The 23,189-nt window shown below is 44.4% G+C and overlaps 1 protein-coding gene and 1 pseudogene across 50 annotated transcripts in view; both read right to left on the reverse strand.

The window, feature by feature from the left end:
* PUM1 (pumilio RNA binding family member 1) overlaps nt 1-19,196 on the reverse strand; it is a 138,529-nt gene extending 119,333 nt beyond the window's left edge. For all 50 annotated transcript variants that reach the window (XM_078331014.1, XM_078331012.1, XM_078331020.1 and 47 more), the window contains exons 1-2: nt 19,095-19,196; nt 13,946-14,319 (exon numbers count right to left, since the gene is read on the reverse strand). In XM_078331014.1, the coding sequence (XP_078187140.1) occupies nt 13,946-14,308 (363 nt within the window). In that variant the 5' untranslated portion in view covers nt 14,309-14,319; nt 19,095-19,196. The remainder of the gene's footprint in view (nt 1-13,945; nt 14,320-19,094) is intronic.
* Nucleotides 19,197-21,443: 2,247 nt separating this feature from the next.
* LOC108592550 (small nuclear ribonucleoprotein G pseudogene) lies at nt 21,444-21,823 on the reverse strand (annotated as a pseudogene).
* Nucleotides 21,824-23,189: the final 1,366 nt, after the last annotated feature.

Genomic DNA, 23,189 nt, shown 5'->3' on the forward strand with positions numbered 1-23,189 from the left:
CAGCTCCAAGTTTTTAATACCAAGGAGCCACAAGCTCTCGATAACCTACTGCAAACAATTATTCAGATTCATAACCCCTGGAATGGGCATGCATCTGTAATCCCAGCTATCCGGGAGGCTGAGGCAGGCAAATTGCTTGAACCCAGGAGGCAGAGATTGCTGTGAGCCAAGACCGCACCACTTCACTCCAGCCTAGGCAAGAGGGTGAAACTTCATCTCAAAAAAAAAAACCTTTTGAAATTAAACAAGGTAAAAATACATCATAAATATCTCTACAAAAATAAAAAATAAACAAAAAATCTCTACAAGTTGCCATTTCAGAGGCATATATAATCAAGTACCATTCAGCATTAGAGAAGAGCATCTGACTGAACTTTTTTTTTTGAGATGGAATCTTGCTCTGTTGCCCAGGCTGGAATGCAGAGGTGCAAAGTCTGCTCACTACAATCCCCGCCTCTTGGGTTCAAGCGATTCTCCTGCCTCAGCCTCTCAAGTAGCTGGGACTACAGGCGCCCACCACCACGCCAGGCTAATTTTTGTTTTTTTTGGTAGACAGGTTTTCACCATGTTGGCCAGGCTGATCTCCAACTCCTGATCTCAGGTGATCCGCCCATCTCGGCCTCCCAAAGTGCTGGGATTACCAGCCTGAGCCACTGCGCCCAGCTGAACTGTTTTTGTTCACACTGGAACAAGATTAATTCTTAGTCATAGTCAAGCTGGCACTGTGGTTCACACCTGTAATCCCAACACTTTGCAAGGCCGAGGCAGGAGGTTTCCTTGAGGCCAGTTTAAAATCAGCCTGGACAACATGGTGAAACCATGTGTCTATTAAAAATACAAAAATTAGCTGGGCATAGTGTTGCACCCCTGTAATCCCAGCTACTCAGGAGGCTGAGGCACCAGAATCACTTAAACCCAGAAGCAGGAGGTTGTAGTGAGCCAAGATCATGCCACTATGTGACAGACTGAGAGTCTGTCTCAAAAAAAAAAGTTATAATTGAAGGTTTGCCAATGATTCTTTTGACCAAGTACATAATGTTAAGCCTTGTGAATTCCAAGTATAATGAAAAGGCTCTAAGAGTACATGCATTAAGAGAAAACAAAATACAAAAAATGGATTATTCAGCTTTAACACATTAACTAAATGCTACTAGCACAAATGCTAAGGTACCTAAGCAATCTACCCAGGAAGACAAGATTCATTGTCTAAGAGAGTCCATCAGCAGGTACAACAGAAAAAGACTTCCAGGAAACGTCGAGACACCCCAGTTTGGGAAATACTTGGGCACCCTCCCAGTTTAACAGAGTAGTTCCTGTTAATTACAAGTTATAAATATTAACTATAGCTCTTTCCTTTTGCCTCACTACCCTCCTGAGAGCAAGATGGGTCACCAGCAGCTCTACTGGAGCCACTCACAATAATTCAGCGTTCTCAATCTTGTTGCATATGCTCAGACCAGCAAGACCTGACCCAAATTACGGCCTCAATATGCATCACCACTGTTTCTATCAGTAAATGAAGAAAATGGGTTTCATTAAGTTGGGATACATTAAGTTGGACGAAGTGATCTTCCTTGAATGGATTTTCCAAATCATCCACCCAATGAAAGAAACCATGCTAGCTCTTTGCACATACAATAAAAATAAAATTTTTAAAACCCTTCAAAAAAAAGATTAACTAACAGCACTGGAGAGTTAAGAATGGTTGACACACCAGAGGTGGGTGTCAGAATACCACTGTAAGATGGCCACACCAAGTGAAAGAAAGAGAGGGTGCAAGTGAAGTCAAAATATATTCATCCACTGACTCCTGTCTAGCTCTCTGGGGTTATCTCCTATAGGCTGTCAATCTATGGTGGATATCGATGTATCCTCGTGCTAAGAGTACAAGCAAAGTGAGTAAGCTCTGTGGAATTGTCCTCCAAATTTCCCTTCCCCCAGGGCAGAGCTTCTACCTATCTCTGTCCCTCATAATCCAGTACACAGGCTACAGTTCAATCAACTTTAAATTGTTTGGCCCTATTTCATCAACCACTTTATCCCACAGCAATTTACAGAGAAAACAGATTTCATAATACAAGAATAAAACACTCTCAACTGAAATTTTCAATGTTACTCAGGAAAAAAAAAAAATCTAAAAGTATAAAAATTACTGTTAAAATAACATTTTTAAATACACAATTCATTTGAGTGGGAAGATGTGTTTTCTACTGTTTCCTAGTATTTGTTTTTTATAATTTCCTTTTTCTTTTTTTTCTTCAAAGAAACAAGATCTTACTGTCACACAGGCTGGAGTACCTGAACTCCCTGGGCTCAAGCAATCCTCCCGCCTCAGCCTCCTGAGTAGGACTACAGGCATGTGCCACCATCCCCAGCTAATTTTCTTTTTATTATAGAGATAGGGTCACACTATATGGCCCAGGCTGCTCTCAAACTCCTGGCCTCAAGCAATCCTCAGCCTCGTGAGTATCTGAGATTAGAGGCAGGAGCCAGCTTTGTTTTCTAGTATTTTGATCCATGTCCATTATACATATTTTTCTTTCTTGTTTTTTTGAGACGAAGTTGTACTCTGTCACCAGGCTGGAGTGCAGTGGAGCAAATGCTGCTCACTGCAACCTCTGCCTCCCAGGGTTCAAGCAATTCTCATCCCTCAGCCTTTCAAGCAGCTGAAATTACAGGCACTTGCCATGACAGCTGGCTAATTTTTGTATTTTTAGTAGAGATGGGGTTTCACCATGTTGCCCAGCTTGGTCTCCAACTCCTGACCTCAGGTGATCCACTTGCCTCGGCCTCAGCCCAGCCTGAAATCAAACTTAAGTATTTTTAAAACCAGTTAGGCCCAGTGCAGTGGCTTACGCCCATAATCCCAACACTTTGGGAGGCTGAGGCGGGCAGATCGCTGGAGGTGAGAAGTTCGAGACCAGCCTAACATGGAAAAACCCTGTTTTTACTAAAAATACGAAAATTAGTCAGGCACAGTGGTGCATTCCTGTAATCCCAGTTACTCAGGAGTCTGAGGCAGGAGAATCACTTGAACCCAGGAGGTGGAGGTTGCCATGAGCCAAGATCGCGCCATTGCCCTCCAGCCTGGGCAACAAGAGCGAAATCCCATCTCAAGGAGAAAAAAAAACACGATCAGTCACGACTAGGCACGGTGGCTCACACCTATAATCCCAGCACTTTGAGAGATCAAGTTGGGTGGATCACTTGAGCCCAGGACTTGGAAACCAGCCTGGGCAACATGGCAAGAACCTATCTCTAGTTACAAGAAAAAATTAAGACATATATTTAATCACAGCTTAAAGAGGTAATTATTAAAAGAGGGGGAAACTCGTCTAGGCTAGGTGGCTCATGCCTGTAATCCCAGTACTTTGGGAGGCCAAGGTGGGCGAATCACCTGAGGTCAGAAGTTCAAGACCAGCCTAGCCAATGTGATAAAACCCTATCTCTAAAAAATACATAAATTACCCAGGCATGATGGCAGGTGCCTGTAATCCCAAGCTACTCGGGAGGCTGAGGCAGGAGAATCACTTGAACCTGGGAGGCAGAGGTTGTAGTGAGCCAAGATGGAGCCACTGAACTCAGACTGGGCAACAGAGCAAGAATCCACCCCCCAAAAAAAAAAAGGAAAAAACTCAACCACTAAGAGGATTTGCTATATCAAACAGGAAAATCCTAACTTTAAAAGGTAAACTTTCTTTGTTTTTCTGAGATGGAGTCTCACTCTGTCACCCAGTATGGAGTGCAGTGGCACAATCTTGGCTCACTTTAATCTTCGCCTCCCGAGTTCAAGTGGTTCTCCTGCCTCAGCCTCCTGAGTACCTGGGATTATAGCCACCACGCCCAGCTGATATTTTTGTATTTTTAGTAGAGACGGGGTTTCACCATGTTGGCCAGGCTGGTTTCAAACTCCTGATCTCTAGTGATCTGCCCACCTTGGCCTCCCGAAGTGCTGGGATTACAGGTGTGAGCAACCAGGCCCGGCCCTTTTTTTTTTTTTTCAGACAGGGTCTCACTCTGTCACACAGAATGGAGTGCAGTTGACAGGTTCTAGCTCACTGCAACCTATACCTGCTGGGCTCAAGTGATCCTCCCACCTCAGCCCTCCAAGCAGCAGGGACCACAGGCACAGTACCACCACACCTGGCTAATTTCTGAATATTCTGTAGAGACGAGGTTCCACCATGTTGTCCAGGCTCCTCTTGAACCACTGGGTTCAAATCATCTGCCCAGCCTGGCCTCCCAAAGTACTGGAATTACAGGTGTGAGCCACTGCATCCAGCCGAAAGATGAAAAACTTTTTAATATAAGTCTGAAAGTGGGTCATGAATGGTGGCTCATGCCTATAATCCCAGCACTTAGGGAGGCCAAGGCAGGTGGATCACCAAGGTCAGGAGTTCCAGACTTGCCTACCCAAGATGGTGAAACCTCTTTTCTACTAAAAATACAAAATTAGCCAGTTGTGCCAAGTGTGGTAGCTCACACCTGTAATTCCAGCACTTCAGGAGGCCGAGGCAGGCAGATCACCTGAGGTCAGGAGTTCAAGACCAGCCTGACCAGCATAGAGAAATCCTGTCTCTACTAAAAATATAAAAATAGCCAGACAATAGTACATGCCTGTAATCCCAGCTACTGGGGAGGCTGAGTCAAGAGAATCACTTGAACCCAGGAAGCAGAGGTTGTAGTGAGCCGAGCTCGCGCCACTGCACACCAGCCTGGGCAACAAGAGCAAAACTCCGTCTCAAAAAAAAAAAATTGGCCAGGTGCAGTGGCTCACACCTATATTCCAGCACTTTGGGAGGCCAACGCGGGCAGATCACCTGAGGTAGGGAGTCTGAGACAGCCTGACCAACATGGAGAAACCCTGTCTCTATTAAAAATACAAAAAAATTAGCCGGGCATGGTAGCACATACCTGTAATTTGAGCCACTCAGGAGGCTGAGGATTGAACCTGGGAGGCAGAGGTTGCAGCGAGCTGAGATTGCACCACTGCACTCCAGCCTGGGCAACAAGAGCAATACTCAATCTCAAAAAAGAAAAAAAAATTTAAAAAGCATGGTGGTACAGGCTTATAGTCATAGCTTCTCAGGTGGCTGAAGCAAGAAAATCACTTGAGCCCAGGAGGCAGAGGTTGCAATGAGCTGAGATCTCGCCACTGCACTTCAGCCTGGACTACAGAACAAGAGTTCATCTGTTTTTTTTTATTTTGTCACACATCACAATCTGATTTTTTGGTTTGTTTGTTTGTTTGTTTGAGAGTTCATCTCAAAAAGAGGAGTCTGAGCCAGACAAGGTGGCTCACACCTATAATCCCAGCACTTTGGGAGGTCAAGGCAGAAAGATCACCTGAGGTCAGGAGTTCAAGACCAGCCTGGCCAACATGGTGAAACCCGTCTCTACTACAAATAGAAAAATTAGCCAGGCATGGTGGTGTGTGCCTGTAGTCCCAGCTACTCGGGCAGCTGAGAATCACTTGTACCCAAGAGGCAGAGGTTGCAGTGAGTCAAGACTGTGCCACTGCACTCCAGCCTTGGATGACACAGCGAGACGCTCTCTCAAAAAAAATAAAAGGAGTTTGAGATCAGCCTGAGCAACATGGCAAAACCCCATCTCTATAAAAAAAATACAAAGATGAGCTAGGTGTGGTGGCATGCACTTGTGGTCCCAGCAAAGGGAGGCTAAGGCAGTAGAATCGCCTGAGCCGGGAGGCAGAGGTTGCAGTGAGCCTAGATGGTGCCCGTTGCACTCTAGCCTCGGCAACAGGAGTGAAACTCTTTCTCCATAAATAAATAAATAGAAAAAGTATAAAAGTGATTGCTCTTAAATGGTAGTAATTATAAGAGAAATAAAATATCTTGTATGATAAAGAGTCTCCCCCACCCCAACACTACTGGCATCACAGCCTGTGATATTCTTTACTTCATTAGTTCCCTGGTGAAAATATCCTGCCAATTTGATCTTAAACTCTGTTCCATTATGCCAAAGGGCCATTTAAAAAAAAAAAAGGCAAATACAGGGTAGAATGAGCTGGCAATACGATCACTTTATATTGAGTCATTCTGTCTGTACGGAGATAAGTTTCCCACATTACCACTTAGAACACACATGTAATAAAAAACAGAACTGAAGAAAAATGAACTTTGGCATTTACTGCTTTTGGAAGTTGGTGGGATGTACTCCTGCAATTATAGGAGAATGGTCAACATTTGTACTCATCTCATTATCAAGTTTACAATCTCTAAATTACAAGCAAAATTATGGCAAAACAATTCTTTGGCCTGTAATGTCCTACTTGGTTGCAATAGTTTTGTCTGGTTTATCTTGCCTAAGGAAGCAGAAATAGGTCAGAACATGGACACTGGAATCAAAGACTGATTTCGAAAACCAGGTTTTACCTGGTAACTAAGCTTCAGTTTCTCAATTTTCAAAAAAAAATATCTGGCCAGGTGCAGTGACTCACGCCTGGAATCCCAACACTTTGGGAGGCCGAGGTGGGTAGCTCACGAGGTCAGGAGGCTTGGCCAACACAGTAAAACCTTGTCTCTACCAAAAATACAAATATTAGCCAGGTGTAGTGGCGGGCACCTGTAATTCCAGCTCCTCAGGAAGCTGAGGTGGGAGAATCATTTGAACTTGGGAGGCAAAGATTGCAGTGAGCTGAGACCACAGCATTGCACTCCAGCCTTCTTTTGAGACGGAATTTTATTCCGTCTCAAAAAAATAAAGGGTATTTATCTCCTTCATAAGAGTGCTGTAAGGATTAAATACAGGAAATACAATAGCCCAATGCCTAGAACATAATTAATATTTCTATTATCATCAGTGGTTCTCAATCTCTTTTCCACTCTGCCCCACGTGACAGATCAGGCTCCTATCAGTAACAGTGGCTAATAAGGGCAGAGATTCTCCACCCAGAGCTATGCCCCTTTGCTCTTCAATTATACTACCCTCACCAGAGCTGCCTATTCAAGTGGCATCTACCCGTTGCCATGTGTTTCCCAGCAGGATGGCTGAGCTGTAAGATCCACTCCTTTACCTGAGAGCAAAACTGAAGAACCTCTGGTCTTCCCTCATTCAACAGGAAAGTTTCATAATACCTCCTGGAAAAGGGGCATGAAAAACACAACAGACTCTGCTCTAGAACAGGTCACTCCAGAAGGTGAGAACAACACTAAAACTAGTACAATACACTATAATGATTATAGAAAAGTAATCTGTGGGTGGTCCACAACTGCAACATACCAACTACCCTGAGTTCCATAATGTTATTCATTAACATTAATGTGTCCAAGTGTCCAGGGGGTTCAAGTGACCAGCCCAATAAATTGTGTCCAGCCCAAAGAACTGTGTTGTAATGATAAATGCCAATTCCTGTGTCCAGCCCAAAGAACTGTATTGTAACAATGAATGCTACTTCCAAGATCACTAGTTTAGGCTACCTGGGTGAGAACCAGGTTTTGCCTTTTTTTTTTTTTTTTTTTTTTTGAGATGGAGTTTCGTTCTTGTTGCCCAGGCTGGAGTGCAATGGCGTGATCTTGGCTCACCGCAACCTCCACCTCCTGGGTTCAAGCATTTCTCCTGCCTCAGCCTCCCGAGTAGCTGGGACTACAGGCGAACGCCACCACACCCAGCTAATTTTTGCATTTTTAGTAGAGACGGGGTTTCACCATGTTGACCAGGATGGTCTCGATCTAGGTTTTGCCATTTATTATTATTAACTGAGATTTACTAACTGACCTGGATAAAACTGCTCAGTAAGTCAGATGTGACTCCGTATGATAGGGCTCCATATAAGACAGAGGCCTGAGTAAGCCTTCAAGAAGTTCTTGTTAACTTGCAGAGCAATAATCAGATCTTAGAGCTCTGCCAAGAACTGACCTAGAGTTTGATTTGTTCACCTAGCAAAGAACAGGCCAAGAACCTTGACTCTCCTTTCAGCTTTCACCCACCAAGTCTACATAAGGAAACACAACGAAAGATCTTATGGATCCTTATTACAAATTTTAAGAAACCAGTGTTGCCAGGCGCGCTGGCTCACGCCTGTAATCCCAGCACTTAGGGAGGTCAAAGCAGGTGGATCATGAGGCCAGGAGTTTGAGATCGGCCTGGTCAATATGGCAAAACCCCATCTCTAATAAAAATACAAAAATTAGTGGGGCATAGTGGTGCACACCTGTAGTCCCAGCTACTCAGGAGGCCGAGGCAGAAGAATTGCTTGAACCCGGGAGGTGGAGGCTGCAGTGAGCCAAGATCACGCCACTGCACTCCAGCCTGGGCGACAGAGCAAGACTCCATCTCAAAAAAAAAAAAAAAAAAATGTTTATGATACCTAAATAACATTTAGCCAAATGGTACAGAAATTACAGAATTTATTTTTCCTCCCCTACACAGATGACACCCAAATCAAATACCGCCTACCTTGATCTCCCACTACATGTAGAGCTGCCTACAGTATACACCTAAATATTCTACTTCTACCTCAAACTCAACAGGTATACTACCAAATTAAATACCTTGTCCCAAACCAGAACCACTTTGCACTCCTTTTCCTCCATTACTTCATTTTTCCAGGATACAAGATTTCTAATTCAGCACCAAATTCTGCACATATCTTTGTCCTGAAGAAAGAGAAACCTTCTGGCCAGGCATGATGGTTCACACCTGTATCCCCAGCACTTTGGGAGGCCAGCGCAGGCAGATCACAAGGTCAGGAGTTCAAGACCAGCCTGACCAACATGGTGAAACTCTCTCTCTACTAAAAGGCTGAGGCAAGAGAATTGATTGAACCCAGAGGTGAAGGCTGCAGTGAGTCAAGATCGCCTCACTGCACTCTATGACTCCGTCTCCCAAAAAAAGAAAAAGAAAAAAGAAAGAGAAACCCTCTTTTTTCTTTGTTTTGGAGACGGGGAGTTTCGCTCTTGTCAAAGAGCATCTTGTTGGTCTAGAATTCCTGACCTCAGGTGATCCACCCTCCCTGGCCTCCCAAAGTGCTGGGATTATAGGTGTAAGTGCCACCGTACTCAGCTGCAAACATTTTCTTTCTTTTTTATTTTTTTTGAGGCAAGGTCTGTCTCTGTTGCCCAGGCTAAAGTGCAGTGGCACAATCTATGTTCCTTGTAACCTCTGCCTCCCAGGTAGCTGGGACCACAGGCATGTGCCACCATGCCCAAATGTTTGTTTGTTTGTTTGTTTGTTTTTTGAGACAGAGTTTCGGGACGAGGAGGGAAAAAAAGAGAGAGAGAGACACTTTCACTCTCTCTTTTTTTTTTTTAATTTAGAAATGGGGTTTCACCATGTTGGCGAGGCTGGTCTTGAACTTCTGACTTCGTGATCCACCCACCTCGGCCTCCCAAAGTGGTGGGATTACAGGCGTGCGCCACTGCACCTGGCCGAGAGACAGAGTTTCACTCTTATTGTCCAGGCTGGAGCGCAGTGGCACGATCTCAGCTCATCACAACATCCGCCTCCCAGGTTCAAGCGATTCTCCTGCCTCAGCCTCCTGCCTCAGCCTCCTGCCTCCTAGGTAGCTTGGGATTACAGGCATACACCACCACACCCAGCTAATTTTGTATTTTTAGCAGAGGCAGGGTTTCACCACATTGGTGAGGCTAGTCTCGAACTCCTTACCTCAGGTGATCTACCCGCCTTGGCCTCCCAAAGTGCTGGAATTACAGGTGTGAGCCACAGAGGCCAGCCTGCTAATTTTTGACATTATCTTCTTTTTCACTGCTCACCTCAGGTCTGATAGTTTTCCAATTAGTCTCAGCCCTCACAAGAACCCTCTTATTGTCAATGCAATCTTTCCAAAAGCCACTCCACATTTATATACTCAAGATTCCTGCTGCCTACTGAATTAAGTACATCTGGGGCCAGGCGTGGTACCTCACACCAGTAATCCCAGCACTGTGGGAGGCTGAGGCAGACAGATCATCTGACGCCAAAAGTTTGAGACCAGCCAGGCCAACATGGTAAACTCCATCTCCACAAAAAAAAAAAAAAAAAAAATACCAAACAAATGGCCGGGCACAGTGGCTCACGCCTGTGATCCCAGCAGTTTGGGAGGCCAAGGTGGGCAGATCACCTGATGTCAGGAGTTCAAGATCAGCCTGGCCTATCTGGTGAAACCCTGGCTCTACTAAAAATACAAAAAATTAGCTGGGCACAGTGGTGGTAGCCTAAAATCCCAGCTACTCAGGATGCTGAGGAAGGAGAATCACTTGAACCTAGGAAGTGGAGGTTGCAGTGAGCCGAGATCGCGCCACTGCACTCCAGCCTGGGCGACAGAGTGAGACTCTGTCTCAAAAATAAATAAATAAATGATTTTTTAAAAATAAAGGGAAAAGAGGAACTCATACTCAGTAAGTTTCTTCTGAAGCTCTATTATATGCTAAATTCTAGGGATCAGAATATTGACAAGAATAAAGTTTGACACCCACCTTCAAGACTCCAAGCAAACAGGAAACAAACACAGTACCTTAATGAGTATATAATAGACTAAAAGTACCCTAAATGGCCAGGCATAGTGGCTTATACCTATAATCCCAGCAGTTTGGGAGGCTGAGGAGGGTGGACTGTTTGAACCCAGGAGTTCAAGACCAGCCCGGGTAATGTGGTGAAACCCTGTCTCTACAAAAAACACAAAAAATTAGCCAGGTTTAGTAGTGCATCCCTGTAGTCACAGCTACCCTGGAGTCTGAGGTAAGAGGATTGCCTAAACCAGGGAAGTCAAGGCTGCAGTGAGTCGTGACTTTACTACTGTGCTCCAGCATGAGGAACAGAGTGAGATCTTATCTCAAAATTTAAAAAAATGAAGTACCCTAAGTGCACACACAGAGTTTCCCATACCTTATACTTCTTAGATTCCCCCACCATTGATACTAAGGGTTGTGCCAGTAAAACAGAGACCTGTCACCAACATGCTCAAATTTCCATGGAATAAGAAGACAAATTTTGACTTTTTTTTTTTTTGAGATGGAGTCTGGCTCTGTCACCCAGGCTGGAGTGCAGTGGCATGACCTCGGCTCACTGCAACCTCCACCTCCTGGGTTCAAGCGATTCTCCTGCCTCAGCCTCCCAAGTAGTTGGGATTACACATGCTCACTACGCCCAGCTCATTTTTGTATTTTTAGCAGAAATGGGGTTTCACTGTGTTCGCCAGGCTGGTCTCAAACTCATGATCCCGTGATCCACCCCCCGCGACCTCCCAAAGTGCTGGGACCACAACCATGAGCCACCACACAAAGTCTGTCTTCGTTTCTACTATGGTAAAGAACTTGGCCAGGTGCAGTGGCTTACATTTGTAATCCCAGTACTCTGGCAGTTCAAGGCGGGTGGATCACTTTGAGCCCAGGAGTTCAAGATCAGCCTGGCCAACATGGTAAAACCCCATCTCTACAAAAAAAATACAAAAGTTAGCCAGGTGTGGTGGTGTACACCTGTAGTCCGAAATGTACACCTCAGGAAGCTGAGGTGGGAGGATCGCTTGAACCAGGAGGTAGAGGTTGCAGTGAGCCAAGATCACACCACTGCACTCCAACCTGGATGACAGAGCCAGACCTTGTCTCAAAAAAAAAAAGAAACAAGAGTGGGCACAGCGGCTCACACCTGTAATCCCAGCACGGTGGGAGGCCAAGGTAGGTGGATGACTTGAGGTCGGGAGTTCGAGACCAGCCTCACCAACATGATGAAACCCCCTCTCTACTAAAAATATAAAAAGTAGCTGGGTATGGTGGCAGGTACCTATAATCCCAGCTACCAGAGAGGCTGAGGCAGGAGAATTGCTGGAAACCGGGAGGTGGAGGCTGCAGTAAGCTGAGATCACACCACTGCACTCCAGCCTGGGCAACCGAGTAAGACGGGTGAGACTCCATCCCAAAAAAAAAAGCCAGGTACAGTGGCTCACGCCTATAATCCCAGCACTTTGGGAGGCCAAGGTGGGCGGATCACAAGGTCAGCAGTTCAAGACCAGCCTGAACAACATGGTGAAACCTAGGCTCTACTAAAAATTCAAAAATTAGCCAGGCATGACAGTGCATGCCTGTGATCCCAGATACTCAGGAGGCTAAGGCAAGAGAATTGCTTGAACCCAGGAGTTGGAGGTTGCAGTGAGCCGCAATCACACCACTGCACTCTAGCCTGGGCGACAGAGCAAGACTCCATCTCAAAAAAAAAGAAAAACAAATATGGTTCACTTCTGGGGGAACCAGAGGCAGTATAATAAATTCAGAAATGCAGGTATACCTATACCTAATTTTTTTCTGAAGTAAAACAGAAGCACTAGAGGCCTAATGAAAAATGTCAGTTCTCACTCATGAGTACTCAGATGGGTGATACAAAATGTACCTTTGCAAATTCAACCTATACCCAATGTCAAAGAATCCCCTGATCAAAACAGTGTAATCTTCTGGTTGATCTCTATCAAGAAGTCAGGAAACATGGATCAGGCTAACCTTTCTTCTCAGTAAAATATGCTATGATTCCCAATATGGTTTTAGATTAATAAGACTAAATACATTAAAATTAAAAACTAAACGATTTTACAAGAGGACAAAGATGGTTAAAACCTAAAAGCCACACCACTTCTCTCTGACACAGTATCAGACCCATTTCAAATAAATTTCACTTGAGCAGCTGATGTTATCAACTTCCCCCTACTTTTAACTACAACATCTTAAAATCAAGTCACCCACACCCAAGAGAAAAGATTCAAAAATATGTATCTGTCCTATAAACAACCCAACAGTTCTTATGTCAATAGGAAAAAAAGCATCCTTTGTTCTCAAAAACTGTTCTTAAAAATGCATTCTTCATTTAACACCAAACTCAGTGCCTCAAAAAAAAAAAAGAAGAAGAAAAATGCATTGTAGAGGCCAGACATGATGGCTCACACCTGTAATCTCAGTAGTTTGGGAGGCCAAGACGGGCGGATCACCTGAGGTCAGGAGTTCGAGGCCAGCCTGGCCAACATGGTGAAACCTCGTTTCTACTAAAAATACAAAAATTGGCGGGGTACAGTGGCTCACACCTATAATCCCAGCACTTTGGGAAGCCAAGGCAGGCGGATCACGAGGCCAGGAGTTGAGACCAGCCTGGCCAATATGGTGAAACCCTGTCTCTACTAAAAATACAAAAATTAGCTGGGCCTGGTAGCACACACCTGTAGTCCCAGCTACTCAGGGGGCTGAGGCAGAATCGCTTGAACCCGGGATGTGAAGGTTGCAGAGAGCTGAAATCATGTCACTGCACTCCAGCCTGGGTGACAAGAGCGAGACTCTGTCTTAAAAAAAAAAAAAGGGCTGGGCACGGTGGCTCACACCTATAATCCCAGCACTTTGGGAGGCCGAGGCGAGTGGATCATGAGGTCAACAGATCGAGACCATCCTGGTCAACAAGGTGAAACCCCGTCTCTACTAAAAATACAAAAATTAGCTGGGCATGGTGGTGCGCGCCTGTAGTCCCAGCTACTCAGGAGGCTGAAGCAGGAGAATTGCTTGAACCCAGAAGGCGGAGGTTGCGGTGAGCCGAGATCGCGCCATTGCACTCCAGTCTGGGTAACAACAGCGAAACTGCGGCTCAAAAAAACGTATAAAAATTAGCCAGGCTTGGTGGTGCATACCTTAGTAGTACCAGCTACTCAGGAGGCTGAGGCAGGAGAATCACTTGAACCTGGGAAACGGAGGTTACAGTGAGCTGAGATTGAGCCACTGTACTCCAGCCTGGGTGACAGAGTGAGACTCCATCTCACAAAAAATGAATGAATGAATTGGCTATTTACTATTTGACACCAGAATGATAAATGACCCAGTGATAGTATTACAGTCATCAAACTTTAAAACAAGTAACTGTTTGGACCAAGTGAAGTTAGCAATTTAAGTTTGTAAAGACATTCATTGAAAGCAGATAATTATAAAAGAATGTCAAAGCTGAAATAGTGAACTTTTTTTACCTGATGTTCTGCATGAATGTTATCCCCAGTAGGCCATCGATGTTTGCTATTATTATAGCCGCCTCCTCCACTTCCTCCTCCCCCAAGCTGCTCACCATGCTGCCTCTGAAAGAAGTAGTCCACCATAGCGTCGTCCTGGGAACGGCCTGCAACTCCTATGGATCCTGGGACAGGGCTGGAGTGAGTCCCAGCTGCAAGAGCCTGATTTGCAGCTGGTTGCGGCTGCGCTTGCGACCCTGTTCCAGATGTCAAAACAACAGGCATGTTGGGATTAGCTGGTTCTTGAGGGTGATGTTTCAGGTGGGGGCTGAAAGAGTCCTGCCAAAGCACTGCTTTTCTCTTCAAGACACATGCAACGCTCATTCCACCAACACCTAAGGACAAACAGGTGACAAATGTTTAATATTTACATCTTTTGAAACATAAAATACACTAAGATAAAAACATGAACCCCCTGTCATTTGCAATAAATAAACGTTGTTGGTGGCATGCTCTCTTGACAAGGTATTGAGATCAGAGCTCAATAATATAACTTCAGAAAAGTTTGTTAACCAACATGTAGCAATATAGAATTATACTTTATCAATCTACCAAACTTATTTATATCTCAAACCAACTGACAGTTGTTAAATGAACAAAAGCTTTTTCTTCTTGAGACAGAGTCTCGCTCTGTTGCCCAGGCTGAAGTACAGTGGCACAATCTTGCCTAACCACAACCTCCGACTCCCAGGTTTGAGCAATTCTCCTGCATCAGCCCCCTGAGTAGCTGGGATTACAGGCCCACACCACCATGCCCAGCTTAATTCTGTATTTTTAGCAGAGACCGAGTTTCACCATGTTGGTCAGGCTGTTCTCAAACTACTGACCTCAGGTGATCCGCCTCCAAAAGTGCTGAAATTATAGGCATAAGAGCCACTGGGCCCAGCCAGCAATTTTTTTTTTTTTTGAGACACAGTCTTACTCTGCTGCCCAGGCTGGAGTTCAACGGTGTGATCTCGGCTCACTGGAACATCCACCTCCCAGTTTCAAGTGATTATCCTACCTCACCCTCCTGAGTAGCTGGGATTACAGGCACACACCACCACACCCAGCTAACTTTTGTATTTTTAGTAGAGACAGGGTTTCACGATGTTGGCCAGGCTGGTCTCAAACTCCTGACCTCAGGTGATCTGCCCGCCTCAACCTCCCAAAGTGCTGGGATTACAGGTGTGAGCCACCATGCCCAGCCCCAAACTTTTTTAAAATATCACAACTTTGGCAGGCACTGTGGCTCACCCCTGTAATCCCAGCACTTCAGGAGGCCAAAGCAAAGGATCATGACAGGAGTTTGAGACCAGCCTGACCAACTCTGTCTCAAGAAAAAAAATGAAAACACTAAAGTACAGAAAAATGTTGTGTCCAAGGCCATTCAACTGGCAAGTAGCAGAGAAAGCATTCAAACCCTAATCTGTTCTGTCCCCAAACCTACTTCTTTCTACTAATTCCTTGCAGGAGTAACTCGACAATGTCTCTCAATTGTATCCCCTAGAAGACCAACAAAGAATCCCTGAAATGTTACTATGAAACACTACTATTCAAGTTCCTTAAAATCAAAAACTACATCTGTACTTAAGATACATCACTTGCCAGTTGCGGGTGCTTTAAAAAAAAAATGCTACAAAGTGGCCAGGCATGGTTGTTCACACCTGTAATGCCAGCACTTTGGGAGGCCCAAGGTAGGCGGATCACGAGGTCAGGAGTTCGAGGCCAGCCTGGCCAATATAGGAAAACCCCATCTCTACTAAAAATACAAAAATTAACCAGGCATAGTGGCGCATGCCCGTAGTCCCAGCTACTCCGGAGGCTGAGGTAAATGAATCTCTTAAACCCAGGAGGTGGAGGTTGCAGTGAGCCAACATCACACCACTGCACTCCAATCGGGGTGACAGAGCACGACTCCATCTCAAAAAAAAAAAAAAAAAAAAAGGTCTATAAAGTAAACAAATCAGTTACCAATTAGGACACACCTGTCCACAGCCACCAGTCTAATTTCAAAGCCATCAGTCTAACAGTCTACTGCTACAAACGCCTTATCTCTCCTCCAAGCCCTGCTGTGAGCTTCAAAAATAAATTTATAAGAAATCTACTATCTCTACAATAAAAATGACCAAAAAAAGAGAAATCTCTTCTGCTGAATAAATAAACCTTCTGATTAAAGCAGCATTTGCTTCTCACAACTAAATTCACGTTTTGAAGCCAGAATAAGACACAATGGAATTTGTAATTTGTTTAAAGCCTAATTTGGAAATGCCTATTGTAGGTTTAGAATTTCAGTCCATCAGAACCTTAGCAGGGACTGGAGTAGTCTAATCTAGACACTAATCCATGCTCAAGTACCAAAACCAAAAAGTCATAGCCCTGTTTCACCACTGGTCTTTCAAAAGTGGAAACCAGCCTAATGCCTTCCTGCTTGGTTCTTTAAAGAATTCATTACTTTCTTAGTACCAATACTAGACAGTCCCATTTTGCTCTAAAGGGAAATCTCGATCTAACACTCTTTGTTCCAGAGCAGGCCAAGAGTTCCAAAACCCAATTTTTGCCACTAAACCAACAACCTGTTTCCTCATCTAGAAAATGAAAGAAATCCTTCTGCTATGACTCCCAATGTGGGTTTGGGGTTTTTTTTCTTAATCAAAATAAGCTAAATATAAAGGTTTTTAAAATTTAAATTCATCGTTAAGACTTTTAGAATTTAGTTACCACTAGTTGAGGCAGTGAAACTCTAGACCCTAACAGAATTCCTCAAACAGCAAATGCAATCTTTTGTGAAATAAAAGCCTTGTCAAAAGTTATCTAGGAAGGTGAGAGGATAATGAGAAATTACCTAAGAAGGATAATGTATGTTATTCCAGTGATGAACACACAAAAAGCCCCGACTTCACCACTACGCAATACACCCATGTACAAAATTACACTTGTACCTCACAAATTACACAAATAAAATTTTAAAAAAGAAAAAATAGCAGGGCACAGTGGCTCACGCCTGTAATCCGAGCAGTTTGGTAGGCCGAGGTGGGTGGATCACCTGAGGTCTGGAGTTCAAGACCAGCCTGGCCATCATGGTGAAACCCCATCTTTTAAAAAAAGAAAAAAGTTATCCAGGGAAGAATATCCACATAAAAGTAGAGTTTATCACTGAAGCACACTAAACACAACTTCATTCTAAAAGGAATGGGGGGAAGGAAAGACTGCTATAAAAATGTTCAAACAAAACAATTGGCTTTTGTAAAGCTATCTGTATGCCCTAAGACTTCCTGCTTTACCTAAAGAGGCAAGGCAGTTTCTCAAACCAGAGAAAACCTGGCAGAAGAACAGTTTCAAAGTTAGCAAATACCTAAGCAATTAGCATGTATCTTGGGTAGTTTTGTAGTATTTTGGCAAATACAGTGCAAAAAATTAAAAACTCAGTATCCTAAATATCAGAAAATACATAAGTTGCTGCTACCTTTTATGGAACTCTCAAAGCTCACTAAAAACTTATGTGTGGCATTTAAAACGTGATTTTTTTTTTACAAATGACACCTTATAAAAACAAGTACTTTAAGTAACTAGTAGTGCTCAGCCTAGCTACTCTTTCACAGCTTTCAAATGTTGACAAAGTTTTTTAAAATACCACTCATAGAGTTGAATTCAAAGGAACACGGTTTAATCTACTTCCAGGGCTCACCTTTTACTAAAATGCTTAGTGGTTTAAAAGGTGTTTATTTTTACCACACTAAACAAACATTCTGTGGTCATAAATTTATTTTAAAGCAGTTCATCTCAAACCCAAACTAAACAAATTCCAACTTCAAAACGCTGTGGCCTTGAACAAAATGAATTCAATTGTGGCTAAAGCAAAACACTAACTCAAAGTTCAGAATCCGGAGAGCGTTTCCAAAGAGCCCAGATAAAGAATCAACAGTCCCGGAGTGTTTTATAAAGTCAAAATTAGCAATGGGTCAAAATGCTTATTTTGCTTACGAAAACTGTATCGGAAGCCACACTTCTTGGGGGTGGACCTGTCTCGGTAAGTTTTTAACTGCTTTCAAAAAACAAACAAAATGCTAAGCCTATTGTTTCAGAAGTTAACTGACTTTAAAACAGAACCCAGGAAAAGCTTCATAAAATCTAATTCTTAATCCCAGTAATAACAGGAATTTAGCAAAATGATATCAAGGGCTGAGAATAGTGTTTTCTTAATTGAACAATAAAAGGTAACAATCCTTGAAGTTATAGGAGGATAAAACCTCCTCTGGTAATGCTGTGTGGCTTTCTGGCTTTGTTTTTTCGGGGGGAGTGAGCTACAGGAGGGAAAAGTTACAGGAGTGTATTCCTCACTTGACGTGGGAATGATAGTGACAAGTAGAACAAATGACCTATGTTTACCAAGCACGTTTGTGAGGACTAAAACTATCTAGTATTGTGTACCTGGATTTTCCTACTAGCAAGGGGTGAATCCCTCTTTGAGTTAAGAGAGACACTAATACGGAGACGCTCAAAGAGGAAGAACCCACCAAAAACACAAGCTCACACGGAAACAAAAGGCCACAGCACCCAGGAGCCTAAAAAGCATTCTGAAACTTCCTGATCGCCACTTCTCCATATTTAAGGCTCGCAAAGTTCCCCCACCGTGAATCTCGCCTGTGGACAAGGGCCACGGCTGCTTCTAAAGCGCTTTATTGTTCCTCCTCCTCCGGCGCTGCCATGGAAGCTCAAGAAGTCGAAGAAATCGGGGTGGTACAGAATTACACTTCATGGCCACAAAGAAGACTCAGGGCTTCGCAAACCCATCAAAAACAGCAACCCGAATGGAAACATCAGTCTTCCGTGGTTCCCAACAGGGCCGGGCAAAAATGTAGAGGCACGTCTACGCCCTGGGCTCGGGCCTAAACCCCCTGCATTTTCCTCGCTCCCCACCCCCTCCCTCCTTTGATAACAATAGGGGCCTTGCTGCTGACTCCAAAACATGTACGAGGAACAGCGAATGAGAAGCCTCAGCAAGGGCCCCGGCGGCTTTTCCAAAGCCCTTCTCACCCCAACAACCGCTCTCAAACACCAATACAAAGAGACAGTCTGCTCGCTAGGGGTCCGGAGCAGCATTTGGGACCGGTGGGATGCGGATACTCACGGGCGGAGCGGTAGGATGAAGATGGATTTCAGCCCCCCGATCTTCTCTCTCCGGCGCTCTCGCTCCCCCTTACCTTTCACTCCGACAACATGGCGGCCCACTGGGGACTGGGCTGGCGCGGTGCATCCTGGGATAGGCTCCGGCCCCGGCCCCGGCCCCGGCGGTGGCAGCGGCATGTGCGGAGAAGACTGGCGGCTCTGGAACAGGTTGCCTGGTTGCCATGCCAACCCAGGGCCTGTGTGAACTCGAGAAACTCGCAGGCAACACAACCGCTGCGCGCGAGTGCCCGCCCGCCAGGCGAGCGCGCGCCGCCAGGGCCGAAGGCTAGGTTCCGCCGGCCCGCACCTGGGAGAACACGGCCCGGAGCTGGGCACCCGGGGTGGCGTAGGTGACGCTCGACCGAGTCTCGGATGCGCTCCCCGCGCCCGCCGCGCCCTCGCAAGCTCGCCCCGGAGCGCCACAGCCTGCAGGGTTCGCGAGCCGCCACCTGCACGGCTCTGGCCCTGGAGGTGCAGGGTTCAAACCCCTCACTGCCGCTTTCTAGCTCGGTGGCCTTATTTAAATCGACCTGCCTCCATTTCCACGTTTGTAAAATGAAGAAGAAAATAACCCCCACTTAACAGAATGGCCTGGAGGATTAAGTGGAATAATGTATGTCAAATGCTTAGTACAGTGCGTGGGCCTGGTAAGCAGTCCCACAACATAAATGAAAAATGCGGGGTTCCTTGTTCAAATATTACTGCGAATTTCAAGATGGCAACAGCACAACGTTAAACTAAGAACTTGAAGCTGCCCTGCTTGTAAGCACTGAATCTTAATGTCAGCTGTTATTCTATCCACTTTCGAATATCAATGGGAATTTGACCACTTAAAGTAACTTTTCAAATCACTTGTATTTGTGAAGATATACTATCTCAAACTAGACTCAAAATAGATCGAAAACAGACAAATCGCAATGCTATAAAACACCAGAAGATATGGGGGGAAGCTTTGTAATTGGAGGAGGGAAAGGTTTATACTCATTAATCAAAATCAAGAGATCATAAAAGAAAAGATTGAAAGAAATGTAAACGTCTGGGGAAGGGGGTGGCTCACACGTGTTATCAAAGCACTTTGGGAGGCCGAGGTGGGAGGATCACGAGATTAGGAGTTTGAGACCAGCCTGACCAACATGGTGAAACCCTGTCTCTACTAAAAATACAAAATACTGGGCATGGTAGTGTGCGTCTGTAATCTTAGGAGGCTGAGGCAGAAGACTCGCTTGGACCCAGGAGGCGGAGGTTGCCATGAGCCGAGATCGCGCCATTGCGATAGATTAGGCGACAGGGCAAGACTCTGTCTCAAAATATATATACTTATACATACATAAATTAACATCTGTGCCAGGAAGAGATACCATCAACAAAGTAGAACAAATGGCTAAAAATTATTTGCAATACACATGGTAAGCAAATGGTTGATCATCATGATAAACAAAATTTCTCCCATCAGGGTCCTGGCGCGGTGGCTCACACCTGTAATCCCAGCACTTTGGGAGGCAGAGGCGGGCAAATCACGAGGTCAGGAGTTGGAGACCAGCCTGACCAACATGGTGAAACCCCATCTCTATTAAAATTACAAAAATTTGCCGAACCTGGTGGAGGGCGCCTGTAATCCCAGCTACTCAGGAAGCTGAGGCAGGAGAATCGCTTGAATCTGGGAGGCAGATGTTGTGGTGAGCCGAGATCCTGCCATTGTACTCCAGCCTGGGCAACAAGAGCAAAACTCCCTCAAAAAAAAAAAAAAAAAAAAAAAATTAGACTGTGATGATGGTCACAAAACTCTGTGAGTATACCATAAACCAAACTGGACACTTTACACTTTAAATGAGTGAATTTGTCAGGCACTGTGGCTCACGCCTGTAATCCCAACACTTTGGGAGGTGGAGACAGGTGGATCACAAGGTCAATCGTTCAAGACCAGCCTGGCAAAGATGGTAAAACCCCATCTCTACTAAAAATACAAAAATTAGCCATCTGTAATCCCAGCTACTCTGTAGGCTTAGGCAGAAGAATTGCTCGAACCTGGGAGGCGGAGGTTGCAGAGAGCCGAGATCGCGCCACTGCACTCCAGCTTGGCTGACAGAGCAAGACTCCATCTCAAAAAAAAAAAAATTAAAGAGTGAATTTGTTTTTTATTTTTGTTTTTGTTTTTTGAGACAGGGTCTCACTGTCATCCAGGTTAGAGTGCAGTGGTGTAACTACCGCCCACTATAGGCTTGATCTCCAGAGCCCAAGCAGTGCTCTCACCTTGGCCTCCCAAGAAGCTGAGACTTCTGTCATGCACCACCACGCTCAGCTAATTTTTTTTTTTTTTTGACTGTTACAAAAGTTTATTTAACAAAAAGTCTAATAGGAAAATGTACATGACCTAATTTTTACATCATAGTAAAACAGGCCCTATGGAGAGAGGACATGGGTTTCTCCGCTGAACAGCCATTATACTCGTTCCAAGGCTTCTAACATGATGATACTATTTCCTCATATTACCACCATTCCAATATTGTTGTCTGCTAGTCGCCATCTCCACACATTTATCTATCACAAGATTCATAAAGGGATCAAATCCCCGCAATATTCCTTGGACATGTCTGCCACCATTTAATTTCAATGATAACTTCTTGTCCATAAATTTTTTCAACTCGGGAGGGTGAGCTTTGCTCATGATGTCTACTCCGCGGGCACACAGAGGCCTTGGAATCAGCTAATTTTTTTTTTTTAAGAAATGAGTTCTCCCTGTTTGGCTCAGGCTGACAAATTAGTGAGTTTTATGGTATATGAAACATATCTCAAAGCTAAAAAAAATGAGAAAAAATAACTAATAAAAAAATACAGCTTTGAAGTATGATGTTTTCATCTATTAAACACACTGGCCAAAATTAAAATTATTATTAACATCGTGTTTCTACAAGGGTATGAGAAAATTGGTACTCATGTTGTTTACATTGTTCAAGCATGTATTATCTTTATTTTCATTTATTTATTTATTTTTGAGACAAAGTCTCACGCTGCCACCCAGGCTGGAGTGCAGTGGCACGATCTTGGCTCACTGCAACCTCTGCCTCCTGGGTTCAAGCGATTCTTCTGCCTCAGCCTCCCAAGTATCTGGGATTAAAAGCATGCCACCATGCTCAGCTAGTTTTCCTTTTTTTAGTAGAGACAAGTTTTCCAAATGTAGAAGAAAGAGCTTTTAATCTCTGAATGAGTTGGAAGTTAAAGATTTGAGCTCTGTTATTTTCTAGCAGTGTGACCTTGGGAATATGAGACCAGCTTCCTCATCTGTTAAGTGAGGATAGCTATATGCTTCTCACAGGTTACAATGGTTAAATTAACTAACTCATGATAGTGTCTGATACAGCCAGGTACAGTGACTCACATCAGTAATCCCAGTTATTCCAGAAGCTGAAGATATAAGATCTCTTGATCCCAGGAGTTCAAGACTAACCTGGGCCAGACTCCCTCTCAAGAAAAAAATGAATATATCTATACAGAATTATTAATTAAAAAAAAAAAGAGAATAGAGAAGAGGTTTCGCTATGTTGCTGGGATTACAGTATCCCAGCACTTTGGGAGGCCAAGGCAGGCAGATCACCTGAAGTCAGGAGTTCGAGACCAGCCTGGCCAACATGGTGAAACCCCATCGCTGCTAAAAATACAAGATTAGCCAGGCATGGTGGCAGGCGCCTATAATCCCAACTACTCAGGAGGCTGAGGCAGGAGAATCACTTGCACCCAAGAGGTGGAGGTTTCAGTGAGCTGAGATCACACCTCTGCACTCCAGCCTGGGCAACAGAGTGAGACTCCGTCTCAAAAATAATAATAATAATAATAAATAAATAAATACAGCTGTTTGGTTGTAGTTGTAGACTTGTATTCACTCCTGAATCCCCAACTTAGTGCAGTGGATACACTAACTAACTTAAAAGGGAATGAATTTAATAGCTGTTGAGTGTGAGGGCCAGTGCGATGATGCACACCAGTAATTCCAGCATTTTGGGAGGCCAAGGCAGGAGTATTGCTTGAGCCAGGAGTTTGAGGTTACGGTGAGGAATAATCT

Source organism: Callithrix jacchus, chromosome 7, assembly GCF_049354715.1.
Source record: "Callithrix jacchus isolate 240 chromosome 7, calJac240_pri, whole genome shotgun sequence".
In the NCBI taxonomy this organism is placed as follows: Eukaryota; Metazoa; Chordata; class Mammalia; order Primates; family Cebidae; genus Callithrix; species Callithrix jacchus.